This window comes from Cuculus canorus, chromosome 2, assembly GCF_017976375.1.
Source record: "Cuculus canorus isolate bCucCan1 chromosome 2, bCucCan1.pri, whole genome shotgun sequence".
Taxonomy (NCBI): Eukaryota; Metazoa; Chordata; class Aves; order Cuculiformes; family Cuculidae; genus Cuculus; species Cuculus canorus.
Window position 1 is genome coordinate 143686565 of NC_071402.1, and position 15339 is coordinate 143701903.

Genomic DNA, 15339 nt, shown 5'->3' on the forward strand with positions numbered 1-15339 from the left:
TTGTCTGCATCAGAGTCTCCAGAGGAGAATTGCTCCCACCTTCTCTCCATGCCCTGGGAGCACTGTGCTCCTTCCAGCCCCAGCTACAAGAAGGAATACCACCAGGTCTCTGCCTGGCTGTAGCTGTCACTGTCCACCTTTTGACTGGGTCAGGGTGACATCACCTGGGGAGAGGAGAGGCAGCACTCCCTAGGTCACAACCTATTTGGGATGTCTGGGTTTCTTTCTTTATTGTGGATTTTCTTTTAAGCTATGCTCATCTTCTGCCTGCTGTCTGAACTGGTCCAAAGCAAATGTTTCCTTCTTCATGCTGCTGCCAAAGAGAAAACATTCTTGGAAAGAGGATGGCAGGAAGAAAAAAAAGATTGCACGGATTTTTTTTGACCCATCTCTTCCACTTCCATGTGAGTACTGCTGTTCTAGAAGCTGCTAAGCAAATATTCCTCTTGGTTTTCAGGTTGTCCCTAACTCTCAGGCATTTGCCAGTGGTGCTTTAGTTTCCAGTGAGAGCACTCTGTCTTGTGAGACATGGGCGATTGCTGCCTGTCTCCAGTTTGTTTGGCCCCTTTGGTGGTGGGACATGGCATCGTGTATGCGTGGATACAGCTCAGCTCTGGTGTCCTCACGCGTTTCTGATGGTGCAGTGGCTTTGTTTCCACAGAGCCAAGTCAACAGCAGAACACAGAGGAGAGTGAATCACTGGAAGCATATCTCAAATAATACAAGGATAATACATGTGGTTTTAAGGAAAATTCTTGCTGTTACAGTAGAAGTGACACATTTATGCATGGAGTGCTCTTTAACAGAGACATTTTAGACCTTAGAAATACAAAACACAACAAATATTTTAGTGAAGCAGTAAGATGTTGGTTTATTACTAGCGAGAATCAAAAAGCAGAGACTGATGCTTCAGCACCTTCAGGTGCCTATTTGTAAAAATGGCTGTCCACCCTGTCTGAAGTTAAAAACACGTAACGATGAAAAGCAAATGCTTGCTACTTTGCTGCTATCCTTGGACTAAAGTGTCTGTAAAATCTTAGCATTTCTGCATTTACAATTTTTATATGTTTACGTAAGTTAAACACACAACTACATTTCAAGTTCCATCTCTGACTTGCCTGTAAATTAATCTATCAGCATGTATAAATGTTTATTTAATATGGTGTACAGCAGCCTCTACTGGTGCGTGTCTGCAGAGGAAAGCAATACGTCATGTAGATAATGGCAGTACTTTTGTTCTTATTTTAAAAAAAAAATCCTTTTTTAATAATATAGATATTTAAGGCGAATATGAATTTTTATATGAAAATCTCAGTATATACTAGCAAAGTAGAATGATACAAGTGGAATTCAAATGTTAAAAACCATTTTATTCCTTCCAAACAAAATATCTTTCCCATCAGATCTACACAAATATTATTTCCTCAGTCTACATGCTGTCAAATCAACAATATGCTTTTAGCTCTATTTATATATAAAGAACCCAGGCTCCATTTCCTGTGACAGTTGCACTGGAAACTTAGATCATATGTTTTTCCAGACCACATCATCACTACTAATTGTCTCACCTTTCAGATTACCATTTAAAAATCATCTTTAAATTTACCACAGAAAGGTGTAGATTCTTGTTTTTCAGTGTTGTCTTTGCAGAACTCTTATACCTGTAGCGTATGGATGCTGAAGCCTGACTCCTAATTAGCAACGCCATCCATTATGCTGATTTTTACACTACATCTCATGAGTGTAATGTACATTTCTATTCTGAATATTCTTTTCATTTCATGCACCAGAAAAAGATGCCAGTTTCTAATAATGATGTATCTGAACATGATTTGAACTCAAGAAGAGAATAAAGCACTAGGATTGAAATGGACAATCTGGATTCTTAACGTAAAATGCCAGGCATGTGGGATCCATGACTGGAGCATAGTTTTAGTTTATTGTAAGTCACCTTTGGCATGAATGTTTAGAGTTATACTGACAGATTTAGAGATATTTTGTTTATTTTTTAAAGGAATATTTATGGTGTTTGCTGTTGCACATTGAACCACGTAAGCTAAGTAAAGGTCGAATCCTGCACAAACGGACTGTAAGGTCTACCTCCCTTTATTGAGAGACACTTGCAGAATGAAACTACTAATCAATAAAACTTGCATTAAATTTTGTACCATTCAGGCATGTCTGAAGAAGCTGAAAAAAATTGTTTGATATAAGTTCAGGTTTCAGGAGGGTTAACCCAACCAGCCACTCTTCATCCACAAATACATACTGACCTCCTAGAAGTCTGCTTGAGAAGAAAATAGTCTTTCAGAAAAGACTTGGGGAGTTAGGTGACAACATCCCTGCTGGGTTCATAGACCCTTGACAGAGGTTCTGTGGCTCAATTATTCTTTCTCTAGTACAACCGATTCCTATAATGCAATGACTGCATATGCATGTCCTGCAGTAGCTCTGTGAGGAAAGAAGAACCCCATTTTTTTTGTATTACAGTAAATTACAACTAGCAGTGGGAGTGTACCTCTAGATTTGTTGTTCACTGAAGAACAGCGATTTTATACCGCTGTACTCATGGGCAAGGCTACCCAATATCCTATGCATTCATTCCTGAGGCATGCTGGCTTACCCCTGCCTTCAACCAGGAAGGCTTAGTGAAGACAGCAATTCTAAGTCTCTTTTGCCATCATACACATGGTTTACTTGAAGTATGGCCAAGGTAGGACATTTTCCTGCACTACTGCTATAGATATATTAAGTCTTTGCAAGCCACTACTGAACACATTACATTAAAGTTAAGTCAAAAGATGTGCAAAGCTAGGACCTACATTTCATTCTTGCTCTGCTCTGAGACAGACCTGGCTTCCAAATAGCTCCATGATAAAACCAAAGGTGATGGATTTTTTTTATTTTTTTTTAAACCTATGCAATACCATAGAGACTTTCTCCAGTCTCAGATTATTTTTCTTTGCTGGAGATTAGATGGACACCTTTGTGGAGACTACTGACAGCCTAATTCAGAAACAGAGAGCCTTTTCTGTTGTGTCACACACCAACAATAACCACCCCTTTGTGGTGACACACCTCTGGTCCTTGCTTCCATCACTGCCCACTTACGACAGGTGCATGACCCTGGGGAACAAGAGCCCGTGAAAGGCTTTGCATGCCTCTGGTGATTCCACCACATGCACGTAACTTTGTGCATTCTGGGAGACGTGCTCAAGGTTTGTTTCTGCTGACCTTGCTTTAACCTAGCACTGCCTCTTCAGAAATCTCTGACTCAGCTGTTACTACACCATGTAAAGTTACAGTATGCAGCACACATATTCCGACTCTTAGAAAATAAAATTTGAGCTAGTCTGGCCCTCACAGTCACTGAAGCAGAAGCCTTTGTGAGCAGGACCTCTTCCTCAGTAAGGTATATCAAAATTTTAGTGTCTAAATAATATATTTCATATTAAAATATCCTGCCTTTGCTTGATAGAATTGCAAGATATCACGCATAGGATGCAGGCAGTATTTTTGAAGGAAGACTTAAAGGATTTATTGACAGCCTAGGAGCAGTAAGCTACCAGAAGATGACTGGTGTCATGGAACTGGATAATTTCATTTTTTCACAGACTCATCACATTTATATCAAGTAAAAGCACAGCAGAAGCATGTGTACCATTACTGCTTCAGATGATCTGTTATTTTAGCCCCAAGGATGTGCAGAACTTTATTCATGAACCTGCGTTTGCAGAAAGGTAAAGTCTCGAGAAACTAATACATTTAGCTGAACCCGAGACTAGCATATATCACTCTACAGGGCACTAAAAAATACTGTGTGTGAAATTTGTATTCTGTAAATTAGACTAGACCATTTAAAAGAAATTTCCATTTCAAAGTTGTCAAACACTCTCCCCCTAAAAAGGGGCATAACAAAATCTAAACCCCAACAGTAAATTATACATTTAGGTCCAGCATAACACAACAGATATTTAGTGCTGCCACCAATTACAGCTATAAATTAATTATCTGTCCCTTTGTTTCCTAGTACTAATATCCAAATTATATTTTATGGATTATATTGAATGCTGCTACTGGCACACAGAAAGCTTTTTAAACGCGTTCACTTCTACATTACCTGCACTGCTTAGCTCTGCTAGTTTTTCCACATTTTGCCCAGGACATTTTTATAGTATTGGCCAGACTTAAGCTGCTCTTAATATCCAGAGAAAAACATTAGAATTACTGAAGTCTGCAATAAATCTCTAAACTGCTTTTGTTACTGAAAAAGCACACTTTCTTCATTTGATTTATGACAACAAAAATCAAATGAAATCTCTAGGTATTCCTTAGATCAGACATATGCAATTTGTTATAAAAAGTCTACTTATCACACTTTTGCACTGCACTCCGTTGATGTAAGTGTAAAATCAACTCAACCATGTTATTACTTGTTGTATATAGCCCACAATCTCACGGTGATCACACTAGTAGGTGGCTCAATTTTAGTGCTGGAGAGTGACAAAACTGTTTATTAAAAACTAAATTTAATGTTCCCTTGAATATGAGCGATATAAAAACACAGCTACTCGACAGTTTATAACAGTCCCTGATAGAGGGTTATATTTCTTTGCTCAGCTGCTTTCAGAATGGAGGGAAGTTTGCTAATGAAGCATCGACCTATGTGCTTCTGCAAAAGAAACAATAAGCAATGAGACATTGTTCATTTGTAGCAATGGCTACTTACCACTCATTGGTACTCCAGTGGTTACCATTGAAAAACTGAAGATCATGTACTTTCTCTTTTTTTAGGAGACTTAAGCAATGCATTTTGGTTAGATAATAAATGCTGTAGGGAACCCATGGCAGTGCCAGATGATAGAATAATATTAAGCTGATTAAGAATGATACTCTGAGTCTTGTGCAGCTATGTGTACATCCGTTCTTGGCCTACGGAAGTCCACTTTTCTCTCTACTTGTCTATTTATTTATTTCAACACAGCTGATGATTTTATTTCTTTCTACTTATATAGTCTGGTTTTGCTGTTCTTTTTTCCTTTTTTTTTTTTTTTTTTTTTTCCCCACATAGATAGATGGATCGATCTCTAACAGCAGAATAGTAACTTAATACTTTCTAGTACAGCATGACTGCCAGGTTCAGATTAGTAAACACAGTAGCTACGTTTTAATGTCATCTCCTTCTGCTTTAGCAAGGCTTTAAACATGGTGTCCTAGAGCATCCTTATATGCAAGCTTGGGCAGCCTCTCCAGATGCGTGTATTAATAGATAGATGAAAAAAAGTTGAATGATCATGCTCAAAGGGCAGGGGTTACTGGTCTGTACTCTACTGGGCGACTCACTCCAAGTGAAGCTCCCCAGCAACCTACCCTGGGACATACTGTGTTTAATACCTCTATCAGTAACTTGGAGGAGGACACAGAATGGAAGCAACTTGCTCAAGGGCAGGGCTTCCATTCAGACAGACTTTGATATGCTACAAGCATGGGCTGGCAGAACTTTGTAGAATTTGATGAGGACAAATACAAAGTCCTACATCTGGGATAGACTAAAGGCAGCAGCAGTGCAGTCTGAGGACAGACTGTTTGGGGAGCAGTCTGCATGAAAAGGAACTGAGGGTCTAGGTGGTCAGCGCATAATTCCACTGCACACGCTGGCAGCAATGCAGGATAACAGAAGACTGGGCTGTAGCACCAAGAGCCTAACCTGTAGATAGAGGGACATTACTCTTCCCCTTTACTCAGGACTCATTAGACTCTGTAGGAAATACTCTGTCCACAATGAGCTACACACTACAAGACAGATGTTGATAAATTGGAGCAAAGCTAGCAGAGAGCCTCCAAAATGGTTGGGAGCTGATACACGTGACTCGTGAGGAGATGCTGAGGGAACTGGGCTTCTCTAGCTCAGAAAAGAGAGGTTTTAGGGGGACCCACTAGCACACTTCTGATGCCTGTGGAGAAGATGGAGGCCACCTCTTTACTGAGGTGTGTGATTGTAAGAGAAGACAGAGGGAAGACAGGTTCTGGAAGTTGTTCTCTCATCAGCAATCTGCTCTGAATTCAGTATTAATCCTGCTGAGCTGGGGGATAGACCAGGTGACCTCTTGAGATCCCTTCCAAACAAAACAATTTTGTGGTAAGCACTGTGCTAATCAGCAGGCCTCTGTTTTACCCAAAAAACAAAGAAAACAACTTACCAACCAAAACTACAAGCCTGTATTTGTCATTAGGTTGTCGTCTATATTTTGCAACTTCTTCATATGTTGGGATATCTGCTGTGTCATACTGATCACTCTTCTTGCATTCATACATAGATTTGTTTGTTTTTTTATCTTTTCTGCTAAGACGAAAGCTTCTTCTAAAACCAGCTGTAATAAGAACAGGATTTTATCAAAGTAAGAAAATAAGTTTTCTCAATGTATTTGAAAATAGTCTCTTCCAAACTCTTGAGGACTGGTGCATGGAATAAAAAAAAGATTAAATGCTTAATAAGCCAGGTAATTTGAACAATATTTCCCCACAGTTCTAAACTATATCAGGTGCTTATTTAAACTGCAAAATTAAGATTACCAATAAAATCATAACAGTTGCAACAACAAGCTGTAAAATACAATTGCATTAAGTTGTCAGCATATTTTAGATAATTGGAGTGTCTTATACATTAGTTTATACACACACAAGGACATTCATGCAATCTGGACTCTCATACCACACTTAAAGCATTTCTATTAAATCCCCATAGCACACAGACATCAACTACAACATACGACAGAAACATATCTGGTAGTTGAAAGGGTTAATGAGAATTAACTCCTTGAACAATTTTTTTTGTGCTGAGCACCATGTTAGCATTAAAAAAATCACACAGAAGCCTCCCCAGAGATGTTTAAATGTAAACCCAAACACTGTTAGTTAAATTCCAAAATACTATGACACACCTTAGACAACACAGCACCCATATTATGGATATGTTCGCATGAAATTAAAAGTTAATATTCCTATTTAATTTGCATCTACAAATGCATCAACAGTGTGACATCTACAGCACCTATCTAGATGACCGGAAATTTCATATAGCTTTTAAATACTTTCAGAGGAGATAATCGTAGCAGTTTTCAAGTAGAACAGCATAAAAAAACCCCTTCTACACTATATGCTAAAACCCAATTTACTCCTTTGTTAATGACTACTGTACAGCTTTTCAAATAAATCCTTTATTTGCATTATATTACATTTTACTGGTATCTTTACAGACCACTTTTGTTCTAGAAGGAGCTACAAGAAGACTGCATGGGAGGACTGCAAAGCTTATTTAGTTATTTAGGGGTAATAAAGTAAAATATAAACTAAATTTTAAATACTGGAAAAGTCCCAACACCTTTTTTTTTTTTTCCCCAGATCATTTCATAGGACAATAATTGTGAAAACTTTTGGTGACCCCAGATTTTTCAGCGATATATTTTCATGAACTTGTAAAATCACTTATGTTTAGGTGTTTGAGAAGTAATCACATTACCATTTTTTCTTCAAAGGCAATATCTGACAAATTCAGGACTCAGTTCTGCAAATATTTAGAACCAGATCTGAAGCAAAATCCTACAAGGCTTAGTTACAGGCTTAACATTTATATATGCACAGCTCCACTTAGCTTAAATCTTTGCAGAACCTGGGTCGCAGAGGATACTAATCATGTTATTTCATGGATGTGAGCCCCTGTAACTATGGGAATTCACAACACATGCAGACACAAAAAGGGAAGAAAAGTTCCTTTGAGAATACAGTGACGCCAATCCATTCATATTCAAAATACAAATAAGTAAAATGACGATGAAGAAGGAGTAGAGCTAGACAGGTATATAAAGACAGCTTAAAAGTAACACTAGCAATATAGACACATGAAGCGGGTTATGTGTTTCCCAAGGTCTGATCTAAGAGGCGCCAGATTAAAAAAAAAAAGCAGTTGCCCTAAAAGAAAGCAGAAAATTGTTCTGAATTTTTTTCTATATAAACATTTTATGAAAAGAAAAAAGAACTATTTTCTCACCATTTACTACTAAACAATTGACAGAATAAAGAGCTTTGTCACTAAAAACCAGAATCCACACATCTGGAAAAGGTAAAAAGCAAGGGTGGTGGTCAAATGAAGCTAAGCCAATTGTTTCCATTCCAATTTGGTGTTGATCTTATGAATATTAGGTTGGTGCAAAAATAATTGCCACTTGTGTCATTATAAACTGTGATCTTTATTTTGGATTAGCCTTTTATTTAACTGTGTTCATGTAGTATACCATTATGAAGTATGAAATACACTCTACACATTGATGCTAATTGCTTTATTTTCACTGCTTATTCTTTTTTATATTATACCATCAATTTGAAGATTGAGAAAAAGCAAATTTGAGTGATTTTGTTGTACGAGTTCAAAAGGAGATGTAAAGCAGCAGAAACTGCTAGGCATATCAACCAAGCATTTGGCCGGGGGCTATCAACAAATGTACAGCTCAACATTGGCTCCAAAGATTCTGTAATGGAAAAGAGAGCCTTGAAGATGAGGAGAGTTGCAGACATCATTCTGCAAAAAACAATAACTAATTAAGGGCCAGTATTGAAATGGACCCATGCAAAACAACTCAAGAGGTTGCAGAAGAGCAACATTACAGTTGATCAACATTTACATCAAATCGGAAAATCAAAATAGCTTGACAAATGGGAGCTGCACAAGCTGAACAAAAATCAAATGGCCATTACAAAGTCTGCTCTGCACTTCTTTTGCACAACAAAAGTTATCCATTTCTTGAGTGCATGGTGACAAGTGATGAAAAATGGATTCTAAAAGACAACCAACGGCACTCTGTGCAGTGGCTGGACTGAATGGAAGCACCAAAACACTTCCCCAGACCGGAGCTGCATCAAAAGAAGATTATAGTCACTGTATGGTGGTCAGTGAGTGGAATCATCCACTCCAACTTCTTGTATTCTTGCCAAACTATCACAGCAGAGACGTATTGCCAGGATATTGACAAAATGCACCGAGAACTGCAACGTTTACATCCAACACTGGTCAACTGGAAAGGATCAGTTCTTCTCCATGACAAAGCCTGACCATATGTCTCAGAAGTGACTGCAGAAGCTGCACAAACTGGACTATGAAACTCTACCTCACTCAGCTTACTTACCAGACCTCCCTCCATTGACTACCACATTTTCAAGTATCTCAACAACTTCCTGCAAGAGAAGGTTTTCCATAACCAAGCAGTAGCTCAAAATGCCTTTGAAGAATTCATGAGTTCCCAGACTCCAGAATTCTATGCTATCAAAATAAGCAGACCTGTTTCTTGTTGGCAAAAATGCATAGATTCTAATGTTTTTTTATTTTGATTAATAAATTTTATTCTAAGCTGAGATACATGGCTTTGAAGTTGACAGTTAGAAACGGCAATTAATTTTGCACCAACCTCACACTTCTGTGTCTCCAACTAGCACCATTACCTACAGCTTCTTAACCTCAGCTTACATGTCAAACTAAACAACCTTTAGGGAAAACATCCTTTCCACAAAATCTTCACGATCAGTTCAATCTCTGCTGTTAAGACAGAGACAACTTGTAAATTGTTTCTCTTTTCTCCATCCACATTATTCAGATTTCATTACCACACTACCAGGTGGTGGGTTATTTAAGATTTTTCATTCCTTCTTCTCTTACAAAAGAAAAAAACCCAGATTTTATTTTTTTTATCAAAAATGACAAAAAGAAGAAAATCTTTCAGTGCTGTCTTCAGGCTAATTTGTCCCTTGTCACTTTTACAGGCTGCATATAAAGTATCATGTAGACTCAGGCGACACAGTTTGACTGCTAACATGTATTTCTTTGACTAAAACATTTGATATTTCTATGACTGAAACTTACAGGTGAAGTTAAAAAAGTAATATTGTCCTGTATTTTAAGAAGGTTCAACAACAAGTTCTCCTAGGACTTAGCCGTTACAGAAAAGATATTATATTTATTAAAAGGAACAAGCGTGAACCAGAGATAATGGAGATTTCCAGTATGGCTGATTTCTTTGCAGTGTGCTAGTGATGACACTCTGTAAAACTACTGAATACTAAAAATCTGTGATAGCTGATTGCTTTGCCACTTTAAGACTACTGTCAATTTGGAAGTTATTTTAAGTGCTCTTCATAGCATATCTGAATAGCCCTATAGAGAAACTCAAGATTAAGCAGCTTTCAAACCCAAGGAAAACGTACAGTACTGAAAGTAAGGATGAGACTGTTTCAAATATATCCAACATTTTTATGACACTGCTACTGCATTCCTGGAAACATGATTCTCTGCCTCTCACATCTGCCATTATATATTCTTACATACGTGGCTTAACTTCACTATGACCTTCAGAAGCTAATTTTAAAGAACAGTTAATACCTATTTTCTATTGAACTCTGCATTTATAATTGGATTATATGTTGGGCAGCTATGATTGTGCAAAAAGATTAAGCTGAACTGCCACAATATCATATGTTGCAAGGAATAAAAACATTTATTCATAAACTAAAAGAATTCTGCTAATGTTTGCATATTTTCAGTTTAGGAAAGATGAAAAAATCTTCATATATTTAAATTTATGATACATTATTAAAAATGTAGCAATCATCACTACAGAAAAACAAGACCAATACTGATAGGCAACAGAAAAACGAAGTTTCTATGAAATGATTAAGCTTAAAAGTAAATGCCTATAAAGAACAAAGAGAAAAAGAATTGCCTGCCCAGAATATTTGATAGTATAAACCTCAATGAATATTAAAAGAGCTACAGGCTACACTGTCTGTGGAATATGGATATCAGCAGAGATTAACCATAGTTGCCAAGTATGCAGACTATAAAATAAAAGGGGAAAATTCTGTCACTAAAGCAACATAAAATTCTGAACAGTCAGAAGCTTGCACCAGCTCATTGGTTTCAGCTACATGACCAGAAGCCTACTGAACATGCAAACCCATAAACTACTGCTGGAATGCAAAAGTTCGGTGAAATGAGAACAGCCGTCGGGAAGAAAATATGAAGAACAAATGTTCTCAAACTACAAATGTCTCCAAACTTTATTAACACTTCTCAACATGAAACAAAAACCCTAAGATGCTACTAACAAACTTAAATTAAGGCTCAACAATAATCCAAGAGAAGCCACTTGCTTCTCTAAGAAAAAGAATGAAAACAGTCCTGGAAAAAAGTGTGGTTAATCTTTTAACCACTAGCAATATACATTTGGTGATCTCAGAACAACATCTTTGCATTTACATAGAAAAACCCACTTGGACCTCAAACAGAAATCCAAACTGAGAACAGGCAATGCATGAACCTGTCTAACTCGAAATATTTTTTTTAGGTGATGCTGATGTAAAAAGCTGTACTTCTTTTGATTTAGCAATATAATTCTAAATAACTGAACAAAAGATTGCAGTATGTTGTGTGAATTTAAATCCAAATATGTTCATGAAAGCAGAAAGGTAATATCTCAAATTCAGACAAATTATACTAACAGGAAATATTCTCATTTGAATTCACCTGTGCTTCATAAACTCACCAGTAAGGCTCCAGAATGCTATAAAGCATTTAGATACGGTTTTGTTCACTTTCATTCACTAAAAAATGTGCTTATCTGTGTTTAAATTATGTATATTCTACACTGAATTTGGTCTAGTCTTGCATAATTTAGAGTGAACAAATGGTGTTTAATTATAAATGCATTTACAAGTATTTTTTGTATTCATATTACTGACAAAAGTAATTTTGGTACCATGATTATTATTTGGGTTTGTATGAATACAATATTTTACTAGATATTTCTGGATCCTCCCTCCTCTAGAATATTGAGGTTTTTCTATCCTGGCTCGTATACCATGTACTTCTATTGTTACACAGGAACTGCACAAACGCAGAGCAGACTTCTCACTCTGCTTGCTTCTGGACTGATTCCCAGCTTGCACATTTAGACAAGGTTAATAAAAATTTAGATTATGTCTGGATTTTTAAGACAAAATTGAGAATAGTAAACAGATTATATTTACTGTATGTTCATAAAGGTTCAAGTAATGTAACTAGAATTTAAGCTTGGCAAAGGCAAACTCCTAACATTCTCCCCAGTAATTCCTCAGGAAATTACTGCAGAAACATTCAATACTATACTGTGACTTAAATATTAGAATTTGGTAAAAAAACAATGAAATTTATCAGAGTCATTTCAGAGGGGAGGATTCAAATTAATGCCAGCAGAACCTTGGACATAAAAGCTCTCACTCCAGATGGTACAGACATTCTGTTTTCTGAAAGCTGTCTCTTCCGTTGCTCTTCATGACCACATCATGCGTGTGTCAAGTACATCTCCTTTCAGAGAGAGACAGATATAGAGAGAATATCCTGGTTCAAAGACTGAAATACCAACAAACACACAGCTCTATACCCAAAATGACCCATAAAATAGACTGTAAATTCATTAATTGATATTAGAATTGCTGTGGTTAACTTGATGCAATTACATACTATCAAAACCAGCATGAAACATGATTAGTCATTTTGGTTTTTTAGGAAGTAACTGGGGTACTCATACTTTGAAAACTGTTTCTAGAATTTGGGCATGTGAATGATTTACCATACTTCAACCTACCTCACACTAACTGCTCATATGCATGAAGATAACCTGCTGTAAATGCAAGGTAATACAGCAGGTCAGCTCCTTCATCAACAGTTACGCTCATTCAGATTCTCTTGCTCTGATAAAAGGTTACAATGTAGATAGGCATTTAATTGGGTGGCACTAAAACACCCTGAACTTGTCGGTGTGACCCAAGCTCTTTAATGGCAATATTTTAGGTTTAGTTTTATCAAGACTGTGTTATACTAATTGCCTAGAAATTCTTAGTTACTTAGTAATCAAGGAGTTTCTAAATATCTATCCTCTTTCAAGAACATGCACATTCAGAAACACTGAGACACTCAGGATTCGCTCCAAAACTGCTAAACAAAGGTGGACATTAAGAATAAGCTATTTTCAAAAATCAGAAACATTTGTTTTCCCACTCCTCAGAAAAGCAATAGGCAGGAAAAAAAAGTATCTGAAGGCATTAAATACCCTTGGGATTAAAATAATATATTCAGATTACTGAAAAACAAAGAGGTTCCTCCTAAGCAGAAAGGCGGATTGCAGCAGTTAGATATGGTCTTGGCTCCCATGACTGTAACAGAGTGTTTATAAAGTGTCTTTCCCTGGGACTCCTCTACTTTACAGACTACCAGTTTTATATCTCACACAGCACACAGGTAAAAGTTTTGTGTCCTCCCTTTAGCTGGACAGCAAGTTTTGTTCAAATTACTACACATTAGGCAGTGGCATTTGTCCATCCCAGAAAGTTACTCCACAGCAGTTTCTTCCTTGAGCAAATACAACTGAAAAATAATTCCGGAGAAAAGCAACCCTAAATGTGTCTGAACAGGATTGGGCTCCTAATGTTTTGTGAAACAAGGAGACACTGGAATACATGAGACGGTTTGAATTACAAATCACCATATACAAAGGAATGATAACATCAGCTTTCAAAAGTCTACCTGCTTGATCTTAAGAGGATAATTTTTCATGAGTGATTCCTAGCGAAGAACTCCAAAGAACCAAATTCCTAAACAAAAAAATAGCTACCTATTCACCACTAGTGAATATCTTTGTGTCTTTACCCAAAAAACAATCTTAATCTTAGACAAGTCTTATTTTCTCCCTGTTGTTCTGTCTTCTGGCTCTTGTCTCTGACACCTCACTTCCAACAGCACAGACCCAGACTGAAGGTACCATCTCTGGACCAATGGCTGCACTCCACTACATGGAATCTCCCAAGAGAGAAACCATTACATGCACTGTACAGTAGTTCTCCAATAATTTTTGTAAAGTTTTGCCTAAGTAAATTACATTCCATCTTGATTTTTTATTCTTTGTGTCTGGGTCAACAGTAGCTTCTTCCGCAAGACATCTCCCTCTTAGATCATGGAGCCTTTTTTGAAAGCGTAGACCAAAATATTTCAGTGAAAGGGCTACAGCACCAAGGTGAATTCCTTTTTGTCACCTTCTTTCTCAAATAAAGCATCAACCCAGTAAGATCTGATTGCTAAACCACAATAGTCTGAGCTTGAGAACTCATGCAATCTCTGTTTGCAGACAGAAAGAAAAAAATGGTGTGAAAAAGGAGGTCTTTTCTGTTTCAATGAGAAGATTTGATACGGAAAACACATTTCATCTGGAATCACATCCAAAGTATCATTTTCCATGCATACTTTCATCTCTCAATACAATTACAATTCAACATTAATTTAGTTTATTAACTCGCAAAGGTAAGAAGTTTATTTTCAGCATGATCAGATGACTGTTAGTTCCACAAAGACATTATACAGCACTACGGTTTCAGAAAGAGGTCAAAGTTCTTCCAGTTATATAGTTTGTGTGTTCCTGATGTAGTCTATATACCACATTTAAAAACAGTATAGTGCAATATGAAAACCATCTCTAATTTACAGTGTTCGTCTAGGGTGTTTCAGTGAGCCCAATGGTTTGGATGTACTGAAGCACTTTGACAAGTTTCTTCCCACTGCTCTTGTAGTACAGGGATGAAAACCTTGGGAAAAGGGCTAGTTGCCACAAAATCCGCTCCAGCCAGCCTTCAGCTGGCAGGAATTCTGGACAGTTTCGAATAAATATTTTTACATAGCTTTTAAAATGGCACAAATTAAAAAGCTGAAACATATCATGGAATATTCACCTTTTTTGAATGTTACTTTTGTTTGAAATTTGGAATGTTGAAGCTGAAGCCAAAAGACTCTTTCCCCTCCTCTTCCCCTCTCCCCGCAATGATACATTGAGCTCAGACAAGCTTTAAAACTAAATTTAAGCTAATGAGTTATTATGACTTATCCTATTTTCTAACGTGGAAAATGAAACAATGCCTCCAACTTTGCTCTGTACTGTCAATAAATCTTCCCAAAATTGTTAAGAGATACATTTTTGAAAGAAAGAAAGATAGTGTAGGCAAAACTTAGATAAAAATCTTGAAAATGTGTTTTCAAAGACTGTCTCAAAATTTTCACAACACAGTAACCTTTTTGTTTCATTAAACACATGGCGTATTTAATGTACTTTAAAAATCAATATTTTTCCCAAGTTCATATGTATTTTTTATTTTGACTGAAAAATCAAACCAGTATTTTAGTTTAAGCTGATAAAGGCATACACTACATAAACCCTTTATGTCAAATCCAATGAGCCATTTTTCAAACCTTAATATTCATGCTTTTTTCAT

At 36.9% G+C, this 15339-nt stretch overlaps 1 protein-coding gene across 7 annotated transcripts in view; it reads right to left on the reverse strand.

Annotated features, from left to right (window-relative positions):
• MPP7 (MAGUK p55 scaffold protein 7) overlaps positions 1 to 15339 on the reverse strand; it is a 160354-nt gene that overhangs the window by 13668 nt on the left and 131347 nt on the right. For all 7 annotated transcript variants that reach the window (XM_054057792.1, XM_054057791.1, XM_054057790.1 and 4 more), the window contains one exon: positions 6201 to 6371. In XM_054057792.1, coding sequence (XP_053913767.1) covers positions 6201 to 6371 — 171 coding nt within the window. The remainder of the gene's footprint in view (positions 1 to 6200; positions 6372 to 15339) is intronic.